This window comes from Rissa tridactyla, chromosome 8, assembly GCF_028500815.1.
Source record: "Rissa tridactyla isolate bRisTri1 chromosome 8, bRisTri1.patW.cur.20221130, whole genome shotgun sequence".
NCBI lineage: Eukaryota > Metazoa > Chordata > Aves > Charadriiformes > Laridae > Rissa > Rissa tridactyla.
This window is the reverse complement of record NC_071473.1, coordinates 44,089,271-44,109,234: the sequence shown is the minus strand read 5'-3', so window position 1 is coordinate 44,109,234 and position 19,964 is coordinate 44,089,271. Positions and strand designations below refer to the sequence as shown.

The 19,964-nt window shown below is 46.7% G+C and overlaps 1 protein-coding gene across 7 annotated transcripts in view; it reads left to right on the top strand.

The window, feature by feature from the left end:
- ERI3 (ERI1 exoribonuclease family member 3) overlaps nt 1–19,964 on the top strand; it is a 137,434-nt gene that overhangs the window by 15,487 nt on the left and 101,983 nt on the right. For 6 of the 7 annotated variants that reach the window (XM_054212766.1, XM_054212764.1, XM_054212765.1 and 3 more), the window contains 3 exons: nt 9,925–10,041; nt 15,892–15,951; nt 18,191–18,282. In XM_054212766.1, the coding sequence (XP_054068741.1) occupies nt 9,925–10,041; nt 15,892–15,951; nt 18,191–18,282 (269 nt within the window). The remainder of the gene's footprint in view (nt 1–9,924; nt 10,042–15,891; nt 15,952–18,190; nt 18,283–19,964) is intronic. The other variant, XM_054212763.1, reaches the window with a different exon arrangement.

Sequence of the window (19,964 nt, the reverse complement as noted above, 5' to 3'; positions counted from 1 at the left end):
CAAAGAGGGGAGATTTGGATTAGATATCAGGAAGAAATTCTTCACTATGAGGGTGGTGAGGCACTGGAACAGGTTGCCCAGGGAAGCTGCGGATGCCCCATCCCTGGAAGTGTTCAAGGCCAGGCTGGATGGGGCTTTGAGCAGCCTGGTCTAGTGGGAGGTGTCCCTGCCCATGGCAGGGGGGTTGGAACTGGGTGATCTTTAAGGTCTCTTCCAACCCAAACCATTCTGTGATTCTATGAATATGTCCCTGAAATCAAAAACCTGCTGTGGAGGATCTGCTGGGAAGCAGGCTGCGAGGTATCTTCTGCGTGCTCTTCAAATGGTCTGAGCTGAAGGCCAGGATGGGAATGCAGAAGGTAGCTCACAAAGTAACAGAGATTGTCACAATCCTACCCAGAGGCGGATAATGGAGATGTGCCCGTGCCTACCTATTCTACCTAGAAATCCCCGCATAGCAGCTTTCTTCTTGCATGGTTTTTGTGTGACTGTTAAGCTCAGTGCATTAGAAATCACCTGCCAAAACCTTTATTAAGGATGATCGTGAATTGCTGAAAAGTGAAGAAATTCAGGCTTGTTTCCCATGGCAACTTTAACTCTACACTCTTGTGCATAAGTATTACGGTGGAATATTAATCTGCAATTACTGGTCTTCATGCAGCTTAAGCTTGGGTGTAGGTTTAAATAACTAGTTCTCAATTCAGCTTCTTACAGTGTTGTTTCTAGAGGAATGCCCTTAAAAATACATGTAACACAGTCACTTAAAGTGTTTTTTTTCTTTTTACTAAAAGTAAGTAAAAAAAAAATATATAAATGTATCGTTTCTTTGGCAATTATGGCTGCTGTTGTACTATTCTTCTTATGTCAGAATGCTTTAAGTGCCTAGAGTGGAAATAGTTCATATAAAAGCTGTTTCAGATGGGTGTTTCAGTTCGCGTTAATTTTTTGAACAATCTTTTGGAAAAACTTTTTGAGGCATTGTAGCTAGTTCCTCTGAACAGTTAAAAGTTCTGTGAAGGGCACATAAATATCCGTAACTGAACGTACTACAAGGTTCATCTGAAATAAAAGAGATGCCGTTCTTTTTTAATCATATTTTCTGCATGTCATGTGCTTCACTGCAATTCTCTTGGACTGTTGTGAAATCTGATCTTGACCAATATGGAGAATGATATTTTTGTTTTAAAAGATGTAGTGAGAAGACCAGCGTTTCGGAGAGGCTGCTGCAGGGTCTGAGACACCAGGTGTGGTGTAACCCTCAAAAGCTGCATTCTCTGCGGTCGTCATTTTGCCTTGGAGACCTCCCCTGTTCTCCCAGTAAGCGGGGACAACCTTGCTGTGACCCATATGAATCTGACAGGACGGGTTATGGCTTCAGGCAACAGAATTAGCTGTATTTATTTAAAACCTGAGGAGCTGGAGAACACAAACAGTTACTGAACCCAAATCTGGAGAGCACAACCATGAGACCACCAGGCAAGACACCTGATGTATGAAAAAAAAAAACCAATTCAAAGCCATTTCTTATTTAAAGATATAAACCCAGCATTATTATAGCAACAAGCCTAAAATACCAAGGCGCTCGGGTGGCCAATTGCTGCCGTCCTAACCTGACCCAACCTGCTTAGCTTTCGGCTGGTTATTGACAGGCCGATGAGATGACTACTCTAAAGCAATCAGTCATGTTGCCCTTTCCCTTGCAGCGTGCGGAGACCCCCACATCAGTTATGCATCCCGGCGTGCAATTCCCCACCTGCGCTGTTTGAACACTGTATCCTTAGCTGTGCAAACATTACACATCGTTTAGGTGACAAGTTGCAAAGTTAAGTAGACTTGTTGTTACAGCAGAAAGTAGTTGAGCGGCAGTCACCCTGAAAAGAAAAGATCCAGGCGAGCTCAGGAATGTGCAAGGCCGCTCTATTGTGTTTAAAGGTTTCTTTGCCTCTCTGTAAAGCCGCTGATGAGGGTAACGTGTGCTGCTGGAAATGCCGACGCCACGTGCCGTTCTGAAGTGAAGGGAACGGGTGCCGCAGGTTTGTACGTTTGCTGTGTGCATGGCCCTGTACGGCCACCGATGATCGGTGCGTGCCTGCTGCTGTTCTGCTGCCTCTGAGGCACAGGGCAGGTATTTCGCATCCCTCCCAGCATGATATTTTAAAAACAGGCAGTATTCTTCCATTTTAAAATTCTGCACAGGGATGCCGCTTCGCTGGCTGCTGTGGTTCCTGGGGCATAGCCTTTGCTGCCCTAAGGTTTTGAACAAAACCTTCCTGCTAAAGAGAAAGCGCAGCTCGGCAGATTTTGGCAGAGGACGTGCCTGAGTCTCGTGTTTACTTCCCCTTCGTGCCAAGCTGGCTGTGCAGCCATCCTTGTCTTCTCTTTGTCGGTCTGTGCACTTGTTAGCTGGCAAAATAGCTCTTGGTTTAGGTTATTTAGTTCCTCTCTGCCAGGCAGGAATGCGCTGTCACCAGCAGCTAGTTGTGATGCTTGTAAAAACCCTGGGTGTTCATTTACATGCACTAGCGTGCCCTTTCTACCCGTCCCAGATGTTTTAGTGTTGCTGGGAACATTGATCATTTCTGCTGCTCAGTATCAGGTGAAGAGGTTGGGTCCTGAAATGATTTGATAATTCTGCGACGAGGACTGCACGGGCTGGTTGCCTGCGGTAGAAAGGAGCCGATGTGAAAAAGGATATAGTGTAGTCATCATCTTGCAATGGAAAGGTAATATTTGGAAATGTGCATGTGCTGTTTGTAACCTGGTTTGAGTACTAAACTTCCGCCACACTGTCAAGCTTAAATTGTTGTTGGCTTTGTCGGTGGAGATTTTCTGGGTGGTTAAATATATGTCAGTAGTGCTTGAAGAAACAAGTTGAAATGTTGATGTCTGTTGGTCTATATTTCTCATCCCAGGTGTGGAAAGAGGAGGGAGGTTCTGCCTTATTTGTGATGTCTGGGTGCTGCTGGGAAGATCAAAATAGCTTTGCGGGTTTGGCAGGTGAGCTGATGCTGATGTGGAGAGGCAGGAACCAGCCTGGGAGCAGATGACTACCAAAAGTTTCCTTCAGGACCACAGGAGAAGGGTGGTGAGCCAGCTGTCGAGATTTCAAGTACAATGGCAGGTATGAAGGAGGTCCCAAAGACCACAGTGATAAGTTTAGGGTGAGAATATGATTTGCGAGACACGTGGATCCTCCTTTTCTTGGCCCTGTAAGAAGACACCTCAGCTGGGGAAGTGTTTCACTTTGGACTCCATACTTACAAAAAAAAAATAATTGAGACCATTTCAAGAGTGTCCAAAAGAGAAGCAGTGAATGTGACCGGGGGTCTGCGAAACACAACCTGTGAGTGCAGGCTGGATGGCACTGGCGTTGCGTTTAGCGCAGTGAAGAGAAAGGTATGTATGATGAGGTCTTCTGTTAGAAAACCGAGAGAGGCAGTGTTCTGGCTTGTATCTGCTGTGGGTAGGAAAAGCAGTCATGAATTTAAACAACAGCAAGGGAAATTCTGATTAGACATTAGGAAAAACTTTCCAATGATAAGACTAATGAAACAGGAGGATAGAGTGCCTGGGGAGCATGTGAGTCTCTCTTATTGGAGTCTGTAAAAACAGCCTAGACAAAGTCAGAAATGATTTAGGGGGAGGTGATGCTGCCCTCGGGCAGGTGCACGGACTAGACGTCTCTCTTAAAGCTCAAGCTCCTGGAGGCATGTGATTAGATGGGAATTTCAGCTTCTACTAAAGAAAGAGAAATGGTCCCTCACCCTCACAGTTGTAAGGAAGAACCTGGAAACAAGAGGCAGGTTATGCCAGCGCAGAACCCAAAATGCAACTCAGTTTATCTTTGAGGAAATCCAACCTTTGACATTGGGCTCCAGTGCCTGAGTGTTGGGATAGGCAGTGAGGTTCCTGTAAGAGCAGGGGGAGGAAGAAACCTTGGATATTCAATGATTAGGCAGCAGAATTTGCCTTCACATCATCTTATCCCAGTGTTTCATGATCTTTCCATACTTCTGCCAGTGCCCTTGTGTTTCAATTTTCATGTGTGTTTCCCTTTACACTTTTCTGGGATTTATATCCGGTTGTTTAAATGCATTCAATTGTTGGGCATGTGCAAATGTGTACTTTAAGCTAGGTGGTGATGGAAAAATAAATTTGGGGTCAGCTCCTTCCCCAAAGGCCTTTTGGCAGGGTTAATCCGTAACACAGAGTAATTTACCCGGGACACAAGCGCTGAGAGACTCCTCACTGTGTGTGCGAGTAGGCATCCTTTGGAAAGTCAGCGTAGCCCTGATTCAGCAGAAGTCCTGCTGTCCCCCACTGCAGAGGTGTTGCCTTTATGGGACTTGTTTTGGGTAGTTTAATAAAAATTTAGAAGTGGGGGAAAAGACCTATGAGGTCATCTTGGTTACTGCCCCTGAGGGCCAGTGCAAGGCTGCTCACTTGGAAACGGCTTTAGTTAAAATAATAATTAAGGCAGAGGATGGAAACTGGGGAGGCAGATCTGTTAGGCTGGTGCTGTCCTTACTACGTCCCTTTTCGATTTTAATTGCCTTGGAAAAAAAGGAAAATCACAAGGCTTTAAAAGCTCTGATTCTTCCTGCTCTTCACCCCCCAGCCCCCTCCCCGATCTTGGAGGCATCAACTCTCATCTGTCAAAGTGTAAATCAGCAATTAAAACACAAACAGCGAAATGCCAAAGATGACCCGAAGCACAAAGCAACTGACAAACAAGTCCGGACAAATCGGCGGATAATTTATAAGCATTGCCCTAAAATCTAATTATTTGGCAATTCGAATTTGCAGCCGGCCAGGGCTGTGCAATAAATTTAACCCGCCATAAATTATTTAGGAGCAGCCCGTGGTGTAAATCAAAAACACAAGTGTTTGTTTAAGAAATAAGCTCCTTGTGCATAAAATGACTTTTTTTTTTTTCTTTAAAGAGGTGGGGGGGGAAAAAGCATCCCTGAACAAAATGAGCTGGTGCTGGGGCTGTCCCCCCTCCACGGAGACTCCCTTGCCTCTTCTGCCCTTACCTTTTTTGAAGGTGTAAAGAGGTCTTTTTGTAGGAAGTTTTATGCTTTTCCTTATCAGAAAAAAATCCCTTCCTCTCAATGGTCTCTGCTTGTTTTTATTGCGTTTTGAACAGTCAGCTCTGATTTTTATGGGCATCTTTTATTCTTGTGTTTATTAAACTTCTTCACATGGGGGTGGGCGTAAGGGATAAATTATTCCCTGGTAGCTTTTGAACTGTTGCCACACGGTCTTCCTCAAATATATAAATCAGTGTCCTGAAGTGTGCCATCTCCGCTTCGCACGTGGGCTTCTGGATTAAAAGGTTTTGAGAGCCGGGAAGTTCTTGCTGGGCATTGTATTCTTTTTGTCTAACGCTGTTAGTGCTCCCAAGATCCACAATGATAAGCAAAAAGATTCCTCTGTGGGAATTAGTGTAACTTCAGGTGCTTTCTTCTCTGAACTCCAGAGATCTGTCCGTTACAGAAAATTATTTAGTTGTGTGCTTGTTCATTTCTTCTATTTGAATTTGCGCGTCCCTGCTCCGGTGTTAAAGGAAGAGGAGTTTCATTTAGGATGGTTGGGTAGGGAAAGGCTGGGTTTATAGCGGTGCTTTCACATGCCCTTATGAATTTTTCAAATCCCTCTTAAAAGGAAGTCCCTGGGCCATTCCGCAGTTACCCTGCAGCCTCCTGCTGCCGCTCAGCCCACTGGCCTGGGACAGCTAGGTTACACGGGAGGTTTGCACCTGGGACATCTTTTTCTTTTGGGGACATTTTAATATTATTTTTTTTAAGGCAAAAATTCTGAGCAAGCTGTCACACAGATTTGCTTGAAGTACCGTGAAATCATAAATGCAAGATTGTTGTAGAGAGAGTGGACCTGGTAATGGATATGTATAAGCCTGCGGCTCTGTAGGTTCCTATTGTTACCGTGTTTGGGGGCGCAGCTGAGGGGAGGGGACAGGGTGCCGACGTCTTTTTCTTTAAGCGTGTTAATATTGATTTTAGAAGCTCTGTGTTCCAACAATATAAATGCAAATGCCTTGTAATTGGGAGCCGCGTGCAGAATTTCTCAACAGAAAACATGTTCAACTTTTCATGACAATGAAAGGAAAATAAAAAGCCTCTTATTTATTGCTGGTGGTTTGAATCCTGGATTTCCTTTCAAGTTACTTTGCAGTGCTAAATAAAATACCTAATTGCAGTGCTCACAAAATTCAAACGGGTACATTTGTTCTTTTGGTAGCTCGCGGCTATTTGCAGCCTCTGGACACCCTCAGCATTATTTCAGCAAATCCATAACTTCTGGTTGCGCTGTAAGGAAAAGCTGAGGGGGAAAGACTTAGAAGCCCCACATGCTGCTGGCACAAATCACTGCTGAAGTTGGAACACGTACTCAGTGTTGGAAATGGAAATGGGTGAGGGTCTCAAGGTAGCGCTCATGGGTGATCAGAGGCTGATAAAAGAAAGGGTCAGTGAACTTCTTACTTTTAATTCCCTTGTGCCTCTCACCTCCACCTTTCCCACCTGGGAAGAAGTAGTGAAGGTCCTCGACGGTGGAGATGGAGCTGAGCATGTTGAGCTCACCGGGCTCAAAACAGTGTGAAACGTGAGAGAGCGCCCGGCTGCCTTCCTGCAGCACTGTCGGTTGGGGGGTTGTGTGCGTTGTGTGTGTGTGTCTAAGTGCTCACCATTTCATAATAATTACTAATGAAATTCTAGATCTGTAATAACATTTTGGATATCTAAAACAAACCATATGCTTGTAAAAAAAAAAAAAACACCAAGGAGAAAAAAGTGGAAACAGATCAACTTTAAGCCATAAATTCTTGGTAATAGAGGCCTCTTTTTTTTTTTTTCCCCCTTTTCTGTTTATATTTGATAGATATTTTTGTTTCTGCAGGAATGTCAACTCTTAATTTCATGATGTATCATGGGCTTAAGAAAATTGAATTTAATAAAGGCAAAAGATGAATGGCACCTTTAAAGGTCCCAACACTTGTCTTTATTAGCAGGACAAACTGCAGGGTCTCCAAACACTGCTTCTCTCCAAATGAAAGTTTAAATGAAAAGTACAGCAGTGTCACAGGTTAAATTTCATTGCAGGACTGGCTAACGTCGTTAGTGAGGAGTGGGGCTGATTTCATGGGGCTGGTATCTGTTGCCTTAGATACCAGTGGAGCAAACACTGCCAGAGACTGGAAAAAATCTCCGCTATAGGAAGCGTGCAGATAAACAGCCTTTTGGGAAAGGTCCTTTACCACTTGCTTCAAAAACTGACCAAATAAGCCCAAAAGAGAGGCTGCGTTTTCTCCTGAGACGTTCAAGTCGCTTCTGGGGTTCCACGCCAGCTCCTGGCCGCGCGCTTCCTGTGGACCTGCAGTAATTCTGAATATTGTTAAATTTTCCGCATTATTTTTTTTTTTTTAGTACGTTTTTTTTATTTCCTCTGTCTGTCTTAATCCGACCCTCCTGGAAGTGCTTTTTGCCTTTGGTTCTGGAAGGCGAGCGATGCCTTTGTGTATCAGATCAGCGGCAGGGCTGTCTTTCAGTCTGGCTTTGCATCCAGCCACTTGATGGCCCCTGAGGATGTTTCTGGTCCCTTAGGACCCATCTCGGCGTGGCAACGCAGCCCTGCTGTGAAATCCAGCCGGTGCGTGTCCGTCTCTGGGAGAGGGAACGCTCGTCTTGCCCTGCCGTGGGCTTGCCTGCTTCCACGGTCACCCCCCGGGTAGGATGCAGACCTCGGGGGCAACGAGCCACCCCAGTCTGGTTTGAAGGATGGGCTGGTGATATCCTGGCGTTAACCCTGGCTCTGTTACACCATCCTGTCCGTTGGCTTCAAACTTTTTAGTCCATTTTCTTTCTGGACAGAAATTTGCTGCTGCCTGTGGTTAGTTGTTTTGAAGGGATCAGCTGTGTCCAGCGTTTCTTACGCTGATTTTCTTGTGTTTTCTTGGGTGGCTGAAGCTGGTGAGTTTGGGTGGACCACAACAGGTGATCGGGGAGCGATACTCAGGTGTTTTGCCTCTGTGTCCTCCTCCCCTTCCAGCCCACAGGTGGAGTTTTGGCTCTTTCCTTGGGAAGCTGGGTGACTCCTGGTGGGGCGGTATGGCCGTGGGGAAGGATGCGCCCAACCCTCCGCTCCGCTGTGCCTGCAACGCACGCACCAAGAGTGGCACAGCCGACCACGGGGAAACGGTTCAACCCTGTGTCCTCTGCAGTTTGACTGCTTCGTGTCTACACCTGGGCACTTCAGCACTGTTAACGCTTTATTTTGGTTTTTTTTTTTCCCCCCTAACTTCCCATCCCAGCGGCACGTGCTCCCCACGTGCCCTGGTCTGGGCTGTGTGCCCCCTGCTCCTGGGAGCCGCTCTGCTGCGCCCGCGGGCTCTGACCACCGTGGAAATTAGGTGTTTCTCCTGGCTATTTAAATTATTTGTTGTTTCCATTTACCCACCCATCCTCTTGCCCTCCCTCTGCCTGCCGGGGCGGTGATGTCATCAGCTCATATGTATGACCTCACGATAATTTCCGCCTGCGGGTCACGGGGTTTGCAGCCCGGGTCCAAAAGCTGTGTTAGTTCCTCTGCAGCGGCTGCGTTTTCCACATGCTAATTTTACTCGCAGGAGTTGGATTATTTTTTTTTTTATTTTATTTTTTTTATTTCTTATTTGTCTCTTCCAGATGTTTTCAGGCAATTTTTTTTGTTGTTAAACTAATTCCATTCATGTTTTAAAAATTTATGAAAGCACTAATAAAAATGTCAAAGTGGTAAAAATGTTAGCTTTTGCTCTGCTTTGATTAAATTTTGCAAACTGTTTTTGAATATTAAAAAGCAATATTTTTTTTATTCTCTCCCCCTCTCTCTGTTTCTCTCCAGAAGTGATTTGAGAGGCTTGTTGCATGGATATCACTCAGCGGGCTCATTTGCACTCCAGAACCTTGGTGCCATGCATCTCTATTAAATAACATAGACAAATTATTCTTTAAAGACACCAAACAAATTGTCACTTCTCCTCTTACATTAAACTGGAAGGAGGAGAGGGAGTGGGGACGGAGGGGGGTGAACACAAAGGATTTTATCGCTTTTATTCAGTGGGTGGCTTTTTTAATTTCATGTATATTTTTTAATAATTGAGAAATCCATCGCCACTGGATTTGTTTAAACTTTTTATTAACAGGTCCATGTAAATTTTTGATTGCTGATTATTCAAATAATTGAACATTCTTCTGAGGAAGAACGTTTTTATTTCCCTATCAGCATAAATTGGCTACAAAGAGGAAAATGAAGCAGGGCTTGCTACTGTGCTGTATTCCACAGGGATGGGGTTCGGGGGGAGCTTCCAGCTCCTCTCCTCACTCTGTTGGAGGAGGGCAGTGCTCCTGATAACTTTGGTTTCAGCCTCTCCTGGGAAGGAGGTGCTTCATGCAGTAATTCCTGTTGTCTGTCTCGTGGTGTCCTCCAAAGACAGCAAGGTGGAAAGGGTGGGATTGGTCTTGGGGAGGGCACAGCCCATGGGGTGTCCTTGTTAATCAGAGGTGAGCCCGTTGCAAGTGCATCTCCACGTTCCCTGGGTGGTGCCAGCATGTGCGAGTGGTGCTGGGCCGTGTTCCTGAGGTTCGGCTTAGGCAGCCGTGTGTGCGGCTGCAGCGCTGAGCATCCCTGCCGCCCGTCCCAGCTGCGGTGAGCATCAGCACTTTCCTCCTCTGCCCTCACGGCGTCGGATGTGCTCTGTGCTCCGGCAACAGTTTCCCCCCTTGTAGCTCAGAGCTTCATGTCACCTTTTTTTTCTTTGGGACTGTCAGACCCCTCTTTTTACAGCCAGCTTGCTAATAGGGATCATTTCCAACTTCATTTTTTTGTTTGTTTTAAATGAACAGCTGCTTTTCTTTTTGCCCTATTCAGGAAATCATCGAATTCCCTATCCTGAAGCTGAATGGCAGGACGATGGAGATCGAATCCACCTTTCACATGTATGTTCAGCCTGTGGTGCATCCCCAGCTTACGCCCTTCTGTACAGAGGTAAAGTGCAAAGGTTCCCTGGTGCTCCAAGAGTCTCCCCGGGAAGCAGGTTTCCATTGCACCAGGGGTTTGGGGTCGCCTCTTCACGGTGCGGCTGCAAGGCAGCGGGTCATGCCAGCCTCGAGTTAAGGACAAGGGATATAATTTTTTGTCACTGCAGTGCGTGTAAAGACCTCGGTTCGGATTCGTAAATAACTCTAGCTATGATCTGCTAGCTAAGACCAGTTGTATTTACAGCTAATGAACGTCTAACTGGGTGACCACAAAATACAAGTACTCCTGTTAGCTGATGCTCAAAATCCTGTGGCCTCTCCGTAAGCTCTTCATGATTGTGCCGTGCTGCTCTTTGGTGGGGAAGGTCAAATAGAACGTGGTCCAAGGGAAGAAAGTGTCATACGGCTGTATGGTTCAGGGGCTTTAAATGTGGGCCTGCCTGTTGGGATTTGGTGAGTCCTTCAGAGTAGTAGGGTAGCCCATGTCTGTATTTTGAAGACTTTCTTTTTGATGTCGTGCTTGTGGGGCACTCGAAATGATTGCTGGAGAAGTGTCCTCTTGTTACTTGGTTACTCTCATTGCCAAGGACAGCTGCTCTCAAGCTACGGCCACCTTTCCCCGGATACAGATGAGAGGATGAACGTGGTAAACGTGATCCCTGATGGTTCAAAGGAAGAGGGGGCAGGGGTTGTTTTGTGGGGTTTTGTTTGTTTGGTTTTTTCTTTATTCAGCCCAAAAGTTATCTGTTTCTGCAAGTGTGTTCTTCCTCCCTGCTGTAGCCATCAAAACAAAGTTTCGAAGTTCCTTTTGGTCTTTTTTTCCTTTTACTCCACTATTTTGATGTTGGCTAGCTCAGTGACTGAAGTACTGACTGAGGAAATCTGGTTATCCAAATTCTTCATTCTATCCCAGTCTCACCTGGAATCATGAAAACTGTGATGTGTTTTTCCCGACCTCCATGACTGCAGGTTTAGGTCCTTGAAGTGCTTGTTCCGTGTGTACTAACTTGATGAAAAATGACTCCTCTGTGTTAGGTGGAGTCCCCTCCAGGACCAGCCAGCCCCTTCCATATATCCATGTTGTAAAAACAAATACTTTTCTTTTTTTTCATTCCCTTGTAACTAAAAACCAGCTGAAGGTATTTTATTTAAACTTAAAAAAAAAAAAAAAGACTAAGCCCAGAAAACATTATTCCCAGGTGAGGGGCTTTCAGAAAGCTATAAATGTGTGAAAACAGAAGGTTATAATGGAAACGGTTTTGCAACTTTAATACTAGAAGGCTGGACAACTACTTTGTCTGTCCTTATCCCCATGAGACTTGCCGGACAGATGCTCATACAAATGTGATGAATCTCACAGCTTGCACCTGATCTTTGCTAAGAGCAACATCGTCTTCTAGAGTAGAGCCCAAAATGTCCATTTTGGATGTCGTCTAAATTCTAGAGAGAAGTCGTCTCACTTGTTAACTCTCAACAAAATTCCTTTTTCTGGAAATTCGTCTGTTGCATCCTTCCCCTCTGCTGCTAAAGGTTGCAGCTCTGTTGTTGCACGAGAGTCTGGGCGACTTGCTTGGTGACTGTCCAAGCTCAACGGAGCCTCCAGCCAGCTGCAGCCTGGGGACATTGAGAGGTTCTCTGGATGCTTGTGACACAGACGTTCAGCCCATCTCAGGCTCCCACACCGCGGTGTCGGTTTCTCTGTCTTCTCTTGCTCACGGGAGCCTGGAGCAGCTGTTTGCGTCTCTACAGGTTTGTGTCTCCTGCCTGGAGCCCTCGGGCAGGCAAGGCCGTGTGTGTGCGTGCTGGCTGTGTGTTTGCAGGAGTCCCCGGGACAGGCGTGGGTGTTCCAGCTTGCAGCATTGTGCTGCGGATTCTGCCGATGACTCCAAGTCTGGTGTCTTGTGTCCAGAGTTGGATAGAAGTGGGCAGTGCTGAGGCCAGCAGGCAAAATGATTGCAGAACCCCCACCAGTGTGTTATTGGTGGCACAGAATGGTCCAACTCGCCAGGTCTGGCAAGTTCTTTGTTATTAACAGCGTGGGTTAAGGAGCTGGTTTTAATCCTAGCCTGGAAGCCACCGGCTCCTGGGCAATCCCTTGCTGTGCCCGTGCTACTCACTACACAGCATGGCCTGTGTCTCTCCTGGCTTGGTGGTCCCCCTGCCTGTTGCAGGGGCTGCCATGAGATCCAGGGAGTGGGGTCATGCTGAAGGGGTAACTGGGCTTGTCCCTGAGCCCTGTATCTGGGTGTTACTTTGAATCCCTGTCTGAAGAGCCACAGGTGAGCTGGTTGTACTGAGGACCTCACTAAATAGTTGCAAAAATATCCTTTTGTATTTGCAGCCGCTTTTTTGCGGAGGCTGTGGTGGCCATGTGGACACCGGTGGGGTCGGTGGCTCCTGCTAGGAGGTGCAGGGGTCAGCCCCATGCTGCTGCTGTAGGTTCCCCCGAGACCCCGGGGACACAGCCGGGGCATGCTGTGTGTCCAGCTCCTGCAGAGCCATTGCCTGCACAGCTCCGGCATTTGCCATGGACTCTCAGCTGTTTTTTATTTTCTGAAAAATACCTATTTTGCTAAATGCCAGTAAAGGGCTTTGTCTAGGCACCTCTACTTACAAAGGGTGAGATTTATTGCCCTCTTTGTCTACAAAGAAAGACCAGGCCTGATTATCAGATTGTACACCAGAGACAAGTGCTTAGGTAATCAGCAAACTGTCTTGGAGTAGAAATACGATGGTTTCCCAGATAAACTCTGTAGGAAAAGCAGTGGTGTTGACATTACACGGGAGCCTGTCTGCTGTGCTGCTGCTTTCCCCTCCACTCGCTGCCTTTGCCGGGAAGCAATAGGACTCCTTGGTATAGACTGTGGGTGGGAGGATTACCGGGGTTGCTCAGTCTTATTTCTCATCTTCCCTCTTCCTTCCTGAAGGAGGCGGCGCAGCATGGGAAGGGTGTCTGCAAGCGGAGAGCTCGTGGTCACCCTCAAGGCATTCCTTTGCTTAGTTTTTTGGTGTATCTGTGCTCTCCCGTGGCTACAGGAGGTTCCTCCGACTCCCCACACCAATGGCCAGGAGCACGTTTTCTAGGGCTGGCTCACTGTGTAGCCCTCGTCTGGTCCCCTTTCTCTTGACCTGCTTCTGTAAAACAATAGGTCGTGAGGCTTGGTTATGATGGGAGGTGTGCTGAACATTTAGACAGAGAAGGTGGAAAGTGCTGGCAAGTGGTTAAAAGCTGTTGTTAGGTATATAAAGCTCATCGTGCCCTTTTGGAAGATGCAGGTGGTTTGTCTGATGCCCAAGAACATTCATGCCAGGAGCTTAAGTGAAAGATTCCCTCTACACAGAAGGTGCTTGTACAGGCTTTTTCATGGTACTTTGCTCTCTTTTTATGATTAATTTTTATTGATTTTTTCCCTGAAGGAACAGACAATAAAAGTACAAAAAGATAAATGCCTTATAGCTTGTTTATGTTCCCAAGTACCATGTGCTTCTTGGGATCGCCAGTGAAACTTTACAATTGTGCAGTTTTATGCTTTTATACTTTATCAAAGCTGCAAGACCAGCTAATGCTGCAGAGACCAAATGCAATGGGTGGGGTGTTACAGATGGACATAACTGAGAACAGAAAGGATCAGAAAAAGTGAGAGAGTAGAAATATGGTCCCTTTTGAGCACTTTCTCACCTGTGTTGAAATGTACCCATGGGACAGGTATATCCCTTTGTATTCGTGTGTGTAATTTTGGCAGCGTGAATCTTGCACGCGTGTGTGCTTGGTGATGTGTCCTTATACGGATGAGTTGGTACTTTGCTTGGCCTGGCAGGGAAGAAGGGAAGGAGTCTTGGGCAAGATCAAGCAGAGACTCTTTGGTGGGACTCTGAGCCCCTGTGGCTGCCTTCCCCTCCGTCCCTCCCTCCCCCTGAAGGGAAATGTCTGGATAAGGCCATTTCACCCCATCCTACCATGGCCATGAGGGGTTCGGTGCTGAACAGATGCAGCCCTGAAGATATCTGGAGCGGGAGAAGCCACTTACATCGGTGCTGACTATCATAGCAAGAGGTGGCCTGTTGTCCTTTCCCAGAAGCTCATCTTTCAGCCACTTCCAGAGGTTTGATTTGAGCTTCCCTCTGAATGCAGAGCCAGCACTTTGCAGTAGGTGAGCTGACCACCTCTGCCAGGCGAATGCATGGAGAGAAAGATGGCAAGAAAAGCAAAAAGCAAGCCAGTGAGCTTTAAAAACTGCTCTAAAGAGCTGTGCATTAATCTCTCAAATGTATTTGCTTTTCAGAGTATGGGAAGTCTGTAGGTAGCAGCTGTTACCCAATTAAAATACAGATTAATGTAAAAACAGTTTCTGGAATATAAAAGAGTGTCTGTGTCCCTCCACTTCCTTAAAATTCCACCTCATAATGACTTGATGAACTTGAGAAACCCACCTAGAGGAACTCTGCATTCTTAAAATTAAAATACTTCCCCTAAAAGGTATATATTACCATTCCATGGAAGTCACTATGAGAAAATAATCTTTCCACTTACAGCTTATTCAGTGAGTCAGGTATTTGGTATTCATTAAATGTAATTACAGTTTAATTGGAGTTTAATCTCTTTTTTTTTTTTTTTTCCCCTTCTTCTGAGTTCAGTGCTGTAAGCCAAGCAGCCAAAGAAACAAAGAGGTAGAAACCATTGAGCTTTTTTCAGCTGCCGCGCATTTAATAAAGCAGAGCCGTGTGGTTTGTAAGAGGGCTGGTGTTTTACGAGCAGGTTGAGCTGGTCTGCGTGGAAGAGTGACTCCCGGGTGACGGGGGGGCTGTCAGCATCCCTCCGCTGGATGGTATGGCTTCTGGAGGCTTGGATGCATGTGCCGGCAGCAGGGCATGCTCCTAGGCTGTGTTTGACCTTTATTTTATGAAAATGTGTGAGATGTGTAGCTTCAGGAAAGTGCCATATGAAGTGAAATCCTGTAGTGTGCACTTGTTTTAATAACGATTTTTTTAATTACTTGGGTGCATTGATGGCAAGCTACTGACCTCCGATATTCAATATGTTAAAAGACAGTTTTGTCAGTTGGAAGGCAGACAGAAAAATTATCTGTTTTCTATGTGCCTCAAGCTATCCTGGGCAGACACAAGCAGAGGCCCGTGAGACTGCATCTTTTTATTCATGTGTCTAGCTTTAAACAGCCGAGCAGTCCAGGGGCAGTCAGTAGGACTGTCTGTTGGCAGGACCCATTCCTAAGGAACCTCCTGAAAACCAGGGTAGACCAGGGTTCTGGAAGAGGGTGGTTTTCTTTAGTTGTTTTAAATACAATTTCAAAATGCAGAGGGATGCTGTGGTGGATTATGGGAAAGCACGTGTGCTGGCTGCCCAGCGCAGGGGAGGACGGCTGGGACCGCTCTGGGTCTCACTTACCAATAGTGGTCTATTCTGTTCGTCTAAGACTGTGCCATTTTGGTGTCACCATGGTAGCTGGGGAATGACCAGAGACCCCAGTAGTTACCGCTGCCCGTGTAAGTCAGGGCAACAGCAGAACTGGTGAAATGTGTATTGAAAAAGGGCAGCATTTTGATACATGAAGCAGAGGGCACCGCTGCTCTCCAAGTGCATCCTGCCCCACTGGGAGTTCGCCATTTTATAGTGTGGGTAGGAGCCCCCTTACATTTCTGGTTTGGGGATGAAGCTGTGCCCTTGCCCACGGCTGGGGAGCTGCCAGGGTCGCTCTGCTGTGTCTGACTCCTCAGCATTGTCTGTGTGGGTCACAGGAGCATGTTTTGGTTGCAGGGAGATGGACAGGAGAGGAGACCTCTCTAATGATCTTTTTGAGTGCTGCTCTGACGCCTGCTTTCTGTTTGTCTCTCGTTTCAGCTGACTGGGATTATTCAAGGCATGGTGGATGGGCAGCCGAGCCTCCAGCAAGTGCTTGAGGTAAGCAGAGTAACCTTTAGTTCCCGGACTCTGACCTCTGGTCCTGTCGTCCCCTCTTCATCTCTTTCCCTGCACCTCCCCTTGCTGAAAATCGAACCGCGTAATTTGACTATGATTACAGCTTCATTAGAATAACATTTGCTGTCACGTTGGTGACACGCTGCTGAGAGTATTGAACCATTGATCTGTCATCTCCAGCTGTTCATGTCAAGGGTGCTGACAAGATATCCAAACTCCTGCCAGGAGATAGGAGAAGAGGCGATTCTTGCTTGAGCCAGTTGTAAAGCACCAAGACATTGCTCAAGACCACGGCTCCAGGAGCTTCTGCCTTCATTTTTCTTTCTCCTCCCTCAGCACTTTATTAAATTAATTTTTTCTACCTATTTAAATGCTCAATAATACATGTAGTATAGAAAGAAAATGCCTCTAAAATCTAATCTGGAGGATGTGCAAATGCAGATATAGCCCTAATAATGCCATCTGCTTAATGTTGAATTCCTACAGCATTTAGGGCTTAATTAGCTTGGAAGTATTTCTCCATCAATAGCTTTTGTTGGTAGTCAAATAGAGAAGGAAACCTCCTTAAGCAGAGCTCGCTCGGGCTGCAGGTTGCTCTTCGATGCATCGTCTCTGTCAGGATTTCCACTGCTGTGTTACCTAATTGTTCCTAATCGGAGTAATTGCAACAATTGCTTATGTGAGGAAATCAAATTAAAGGCTTTAAAATCCTCCGTGGAGACAGCGCTTCATGGGCGCTCACATCGGGACTTTAGAAAGGTTACCGCTGCTGTCCCTGGCTCCAGGGAGCCTTGTGCGGGGCTGGCTGGAGGATCCCGGCAGCCCAAGGGAGGCAGAAGCGTAGCTGAGCAGCTGGACGCTGCGTGGGGGGAGCTTTACTCCAGAGGGCTGTTGTACAATCCGTCGCAGAAAGAAGCGCCATCCTCTGCCGGAAAGGCTGCAGCAGTGACACGAGGCCAAAGACGGTGCCCTGCAGAGGTGACACCTTGCATCCATGCAAACCCCCAGCTCTCCCTGATGCTCTCCAGAGGGCACGTAGCAGCGGCGCGTGTCCGTAAGCGTATGGATGCCTGTGCCTGCATCCCCCTTTGGCTGGATGGGTGAATGTACATCGCCACTGGAGTATTACAGAAAATGTTTCATTCCATTTCTACAGGAGCCTCTTAGAGTGTGGAAACATTTCTGTAGATTTGGGGTTTTTTTTTGTTTGGACTGAAAAGGTGTTCACGCAGCAGCATGTTTCTAGGCTAAAATGAGATCCGGGTCAGGCAGCCTCTGGGCCATGCTAGTTTATTCAGGAGTGGAAGGTGTCAAGCGAGGGGAAAGAGGAGGGATTTCTCTGGCTGAAGCACTGGAAATGCTGCTGGCGAGGCTGCATAATGGCAGCTGATTCCCTGTCGCCTGTGACCGGAAGATTTTGGGCAAGTCATTTGCTAGTTCTAGCTGGAATAAATGTCTCTGCAGGGGTTTTAGTCTAGGTTAGTTCCTCCTGGTTAATCCCTGAGGTAGATGTGCGTCTTCCAGATTAATGTGGCCCATTTCTGAAGTGGATCCAGAACATCTGTCCCTGTGGGAAGTTGATCAGGAATAGTGGATTCACTTTAAATCCACACCGTACTCTAAGCAGCCACCTCTTCTGAACTGTAAGGAGGAAAGAGAGACCCAGCCTGGAGAGGAAAGGGGACACGTGACTTTGCTTGTGACTGCCACACAGTGCCTGTGTGTTCCCAGCCCTTCCATTTCTCCTCCTCTCCCATATCCCCTTGGAGCTGTATGAATTGGAGCACATGAGAAATGCTGTAGGTGAGAGATGCCGTCCCAGGATGCCCTTGTTTTCCCCTCACTGCAGGGGACACAAGTTCTACTCACTATGAGCCCGAATGGTGCAGGGAGAGGAAAAGTGGAGGAGGAAAGCCAGGTAACAGCCCAGCTGTATCGTCCCATTAACGCTGCACAACTTCCATCCCTCCATGAGCAGAGCTGCTGCAGTGTCTGATAAGATCATCTCTGCTCTGGTTGCCTGATGTCTCCTATCAGAAATCTTCAAAGGTCCAAACGTGCTGTTGTTGAGATGGCAAGCAAAGAGAGAAGAGAGAGAGGGAGAGGGTGGATAAGATCACAATTTTCTTCTCTCTTGATTGCAAGCAGCTTATCTGAGTTTAACCGTTGTGGCTCGGCCTGTCTCTGCAAAACTCATCCCCTTTTCTTGCCTTCCTTTCAGAGGGTTGACGAGTGGATGGCGAAGGAAGGCCTCTTAGATCCCAGCGTCAAGTCGATTTTTGTGACCTGTGGAGACTGGGATTTGAAAGTGATGTGAGTATGGAAGGGGAGGGAGATTTTTCTAGGCTTTATTGCACCATGCTTGCCTGTAGTGTGTACGTCTTTGTCCTTACAAGCCTCTGACTGTCCCTGGTCTTTGCTTCTTAGGGAAATCGTTGTTTGCATGCGTAATCGGGAGTGGAGGGTTCTTTAAGAAGACAGGTAGGTGCAGGGCATGCTGCAAGATAGCCGCCTAGGATATTCCCTGTAGAGAATGAATCCTTTCAGAACCTCAGGAAAGGTTTAAACTGGAGCATTGTGATGTTTTCCCTTTATCCAGTATACTTTCCAAAGGGATGGGTATTGCTGAGCGCACACATGGAATGCTGTTTCTGTACACCCAAATCAGGCAATGGTCCTTACCTGACTTACGCACACAAGGCTTTCTCTTTGTCGTCTTGGCACACTAAGTGGATGTGAATCACAGAGTAGTCTTTGGCAAGAGAATACACGCCAAGTCTGGCACGTTTCATTGGTGTTCTTAGTGTTAAGGTCATCTTCATCAGCTGGGCGACTGTGTCTAGAGAGTACCAAATGGGGGCCTGCACTGGGATCCGCATGTGTCAGTTTATGTGCATGTTTTGCTATGAAAATATCTAGACCACCAACCTAAAAATGTTATTTAAAAAAACTGAGTTAAATGTCTAAGAATTAGATTAGTCTTAATCTCTAAGGTGTTTGCAGATCGGTGTCATATTGTGCTGAATTCACTTGGATTCCTGTAATCTCGCGTCAGCTTTTCATTTCCTCGGAGTGGTGGATAAAGACTCCTGTTGTTATCACACCGGTAAAGCATGGACTTGTCACATCCAATGCTAAACTGACACCCACAACTCGTTAGTAGTGTTGCTTGGTTTTCACTGTGACGTTGGTTTCCCCAAGTCGGAAGCCTAAATAAACTGCACGCAGCCTGGGAGCAATCAACACCAGTTCTTCCCTGCAGAATGGTCTTTGTAGAGTGGCAGCTCCTTGCCTCTTCTTGGTGTGATTAGCGAGACATGAGATACGAGGGCCGAAGCGGCAGCACAGGCGTTAGTGGAGATGAGAAATTTGCCATGCTCCAGACAGGAGTGTGGCATGCGAGCTTTTGAGTCAAAATCTGCTGGGACTGGGTTCAGAGCTGGTGTATATTGCCAATTCTTGTATTACTGGTTTAAATTAAGAGTGAGGCTTATTTTTCTTTCTATATCATGTTGAAACTTTTATTAGAGACCAGCACAAAGAAGACAGCTGCGGGGATGTGCTAGACTTCTGTTTCTCATCTGTTCTCTTTTCTCAGTTCTTTACTCCTGTATTGCTGTTCTGAGAGTCCAGTTTACTGCTTTTGGTGATGGCTGTGAGGGACAGAGCTGTCTGTGCTCACAGTCCATCCTTCCATCCCTTTCACAGTGGGATAACAAGGTTCCCAGATAGTGACATCCTAACTTGGTGTCTGAATGGAATGGGCAACCTTCTAGGCGGTGAGTTTTTTTGCTTCAGAGCTCTACAATGGGGAAATAGAGGTGAAGATGAGCCCCGTTTCTGGTGAGCCATAGGGGCTGTGGGGTGAGCTTGCCCGGCAGGATGTGCAGTCCTGAAGCAGAGATACTCGATTCGCCATTTGCAGTGGTTTCTCGCATGGATTGTGCCTCACTAGTCAGCTGGAAAAGAAGACTCCACTCCTGGCCATAAGGTTG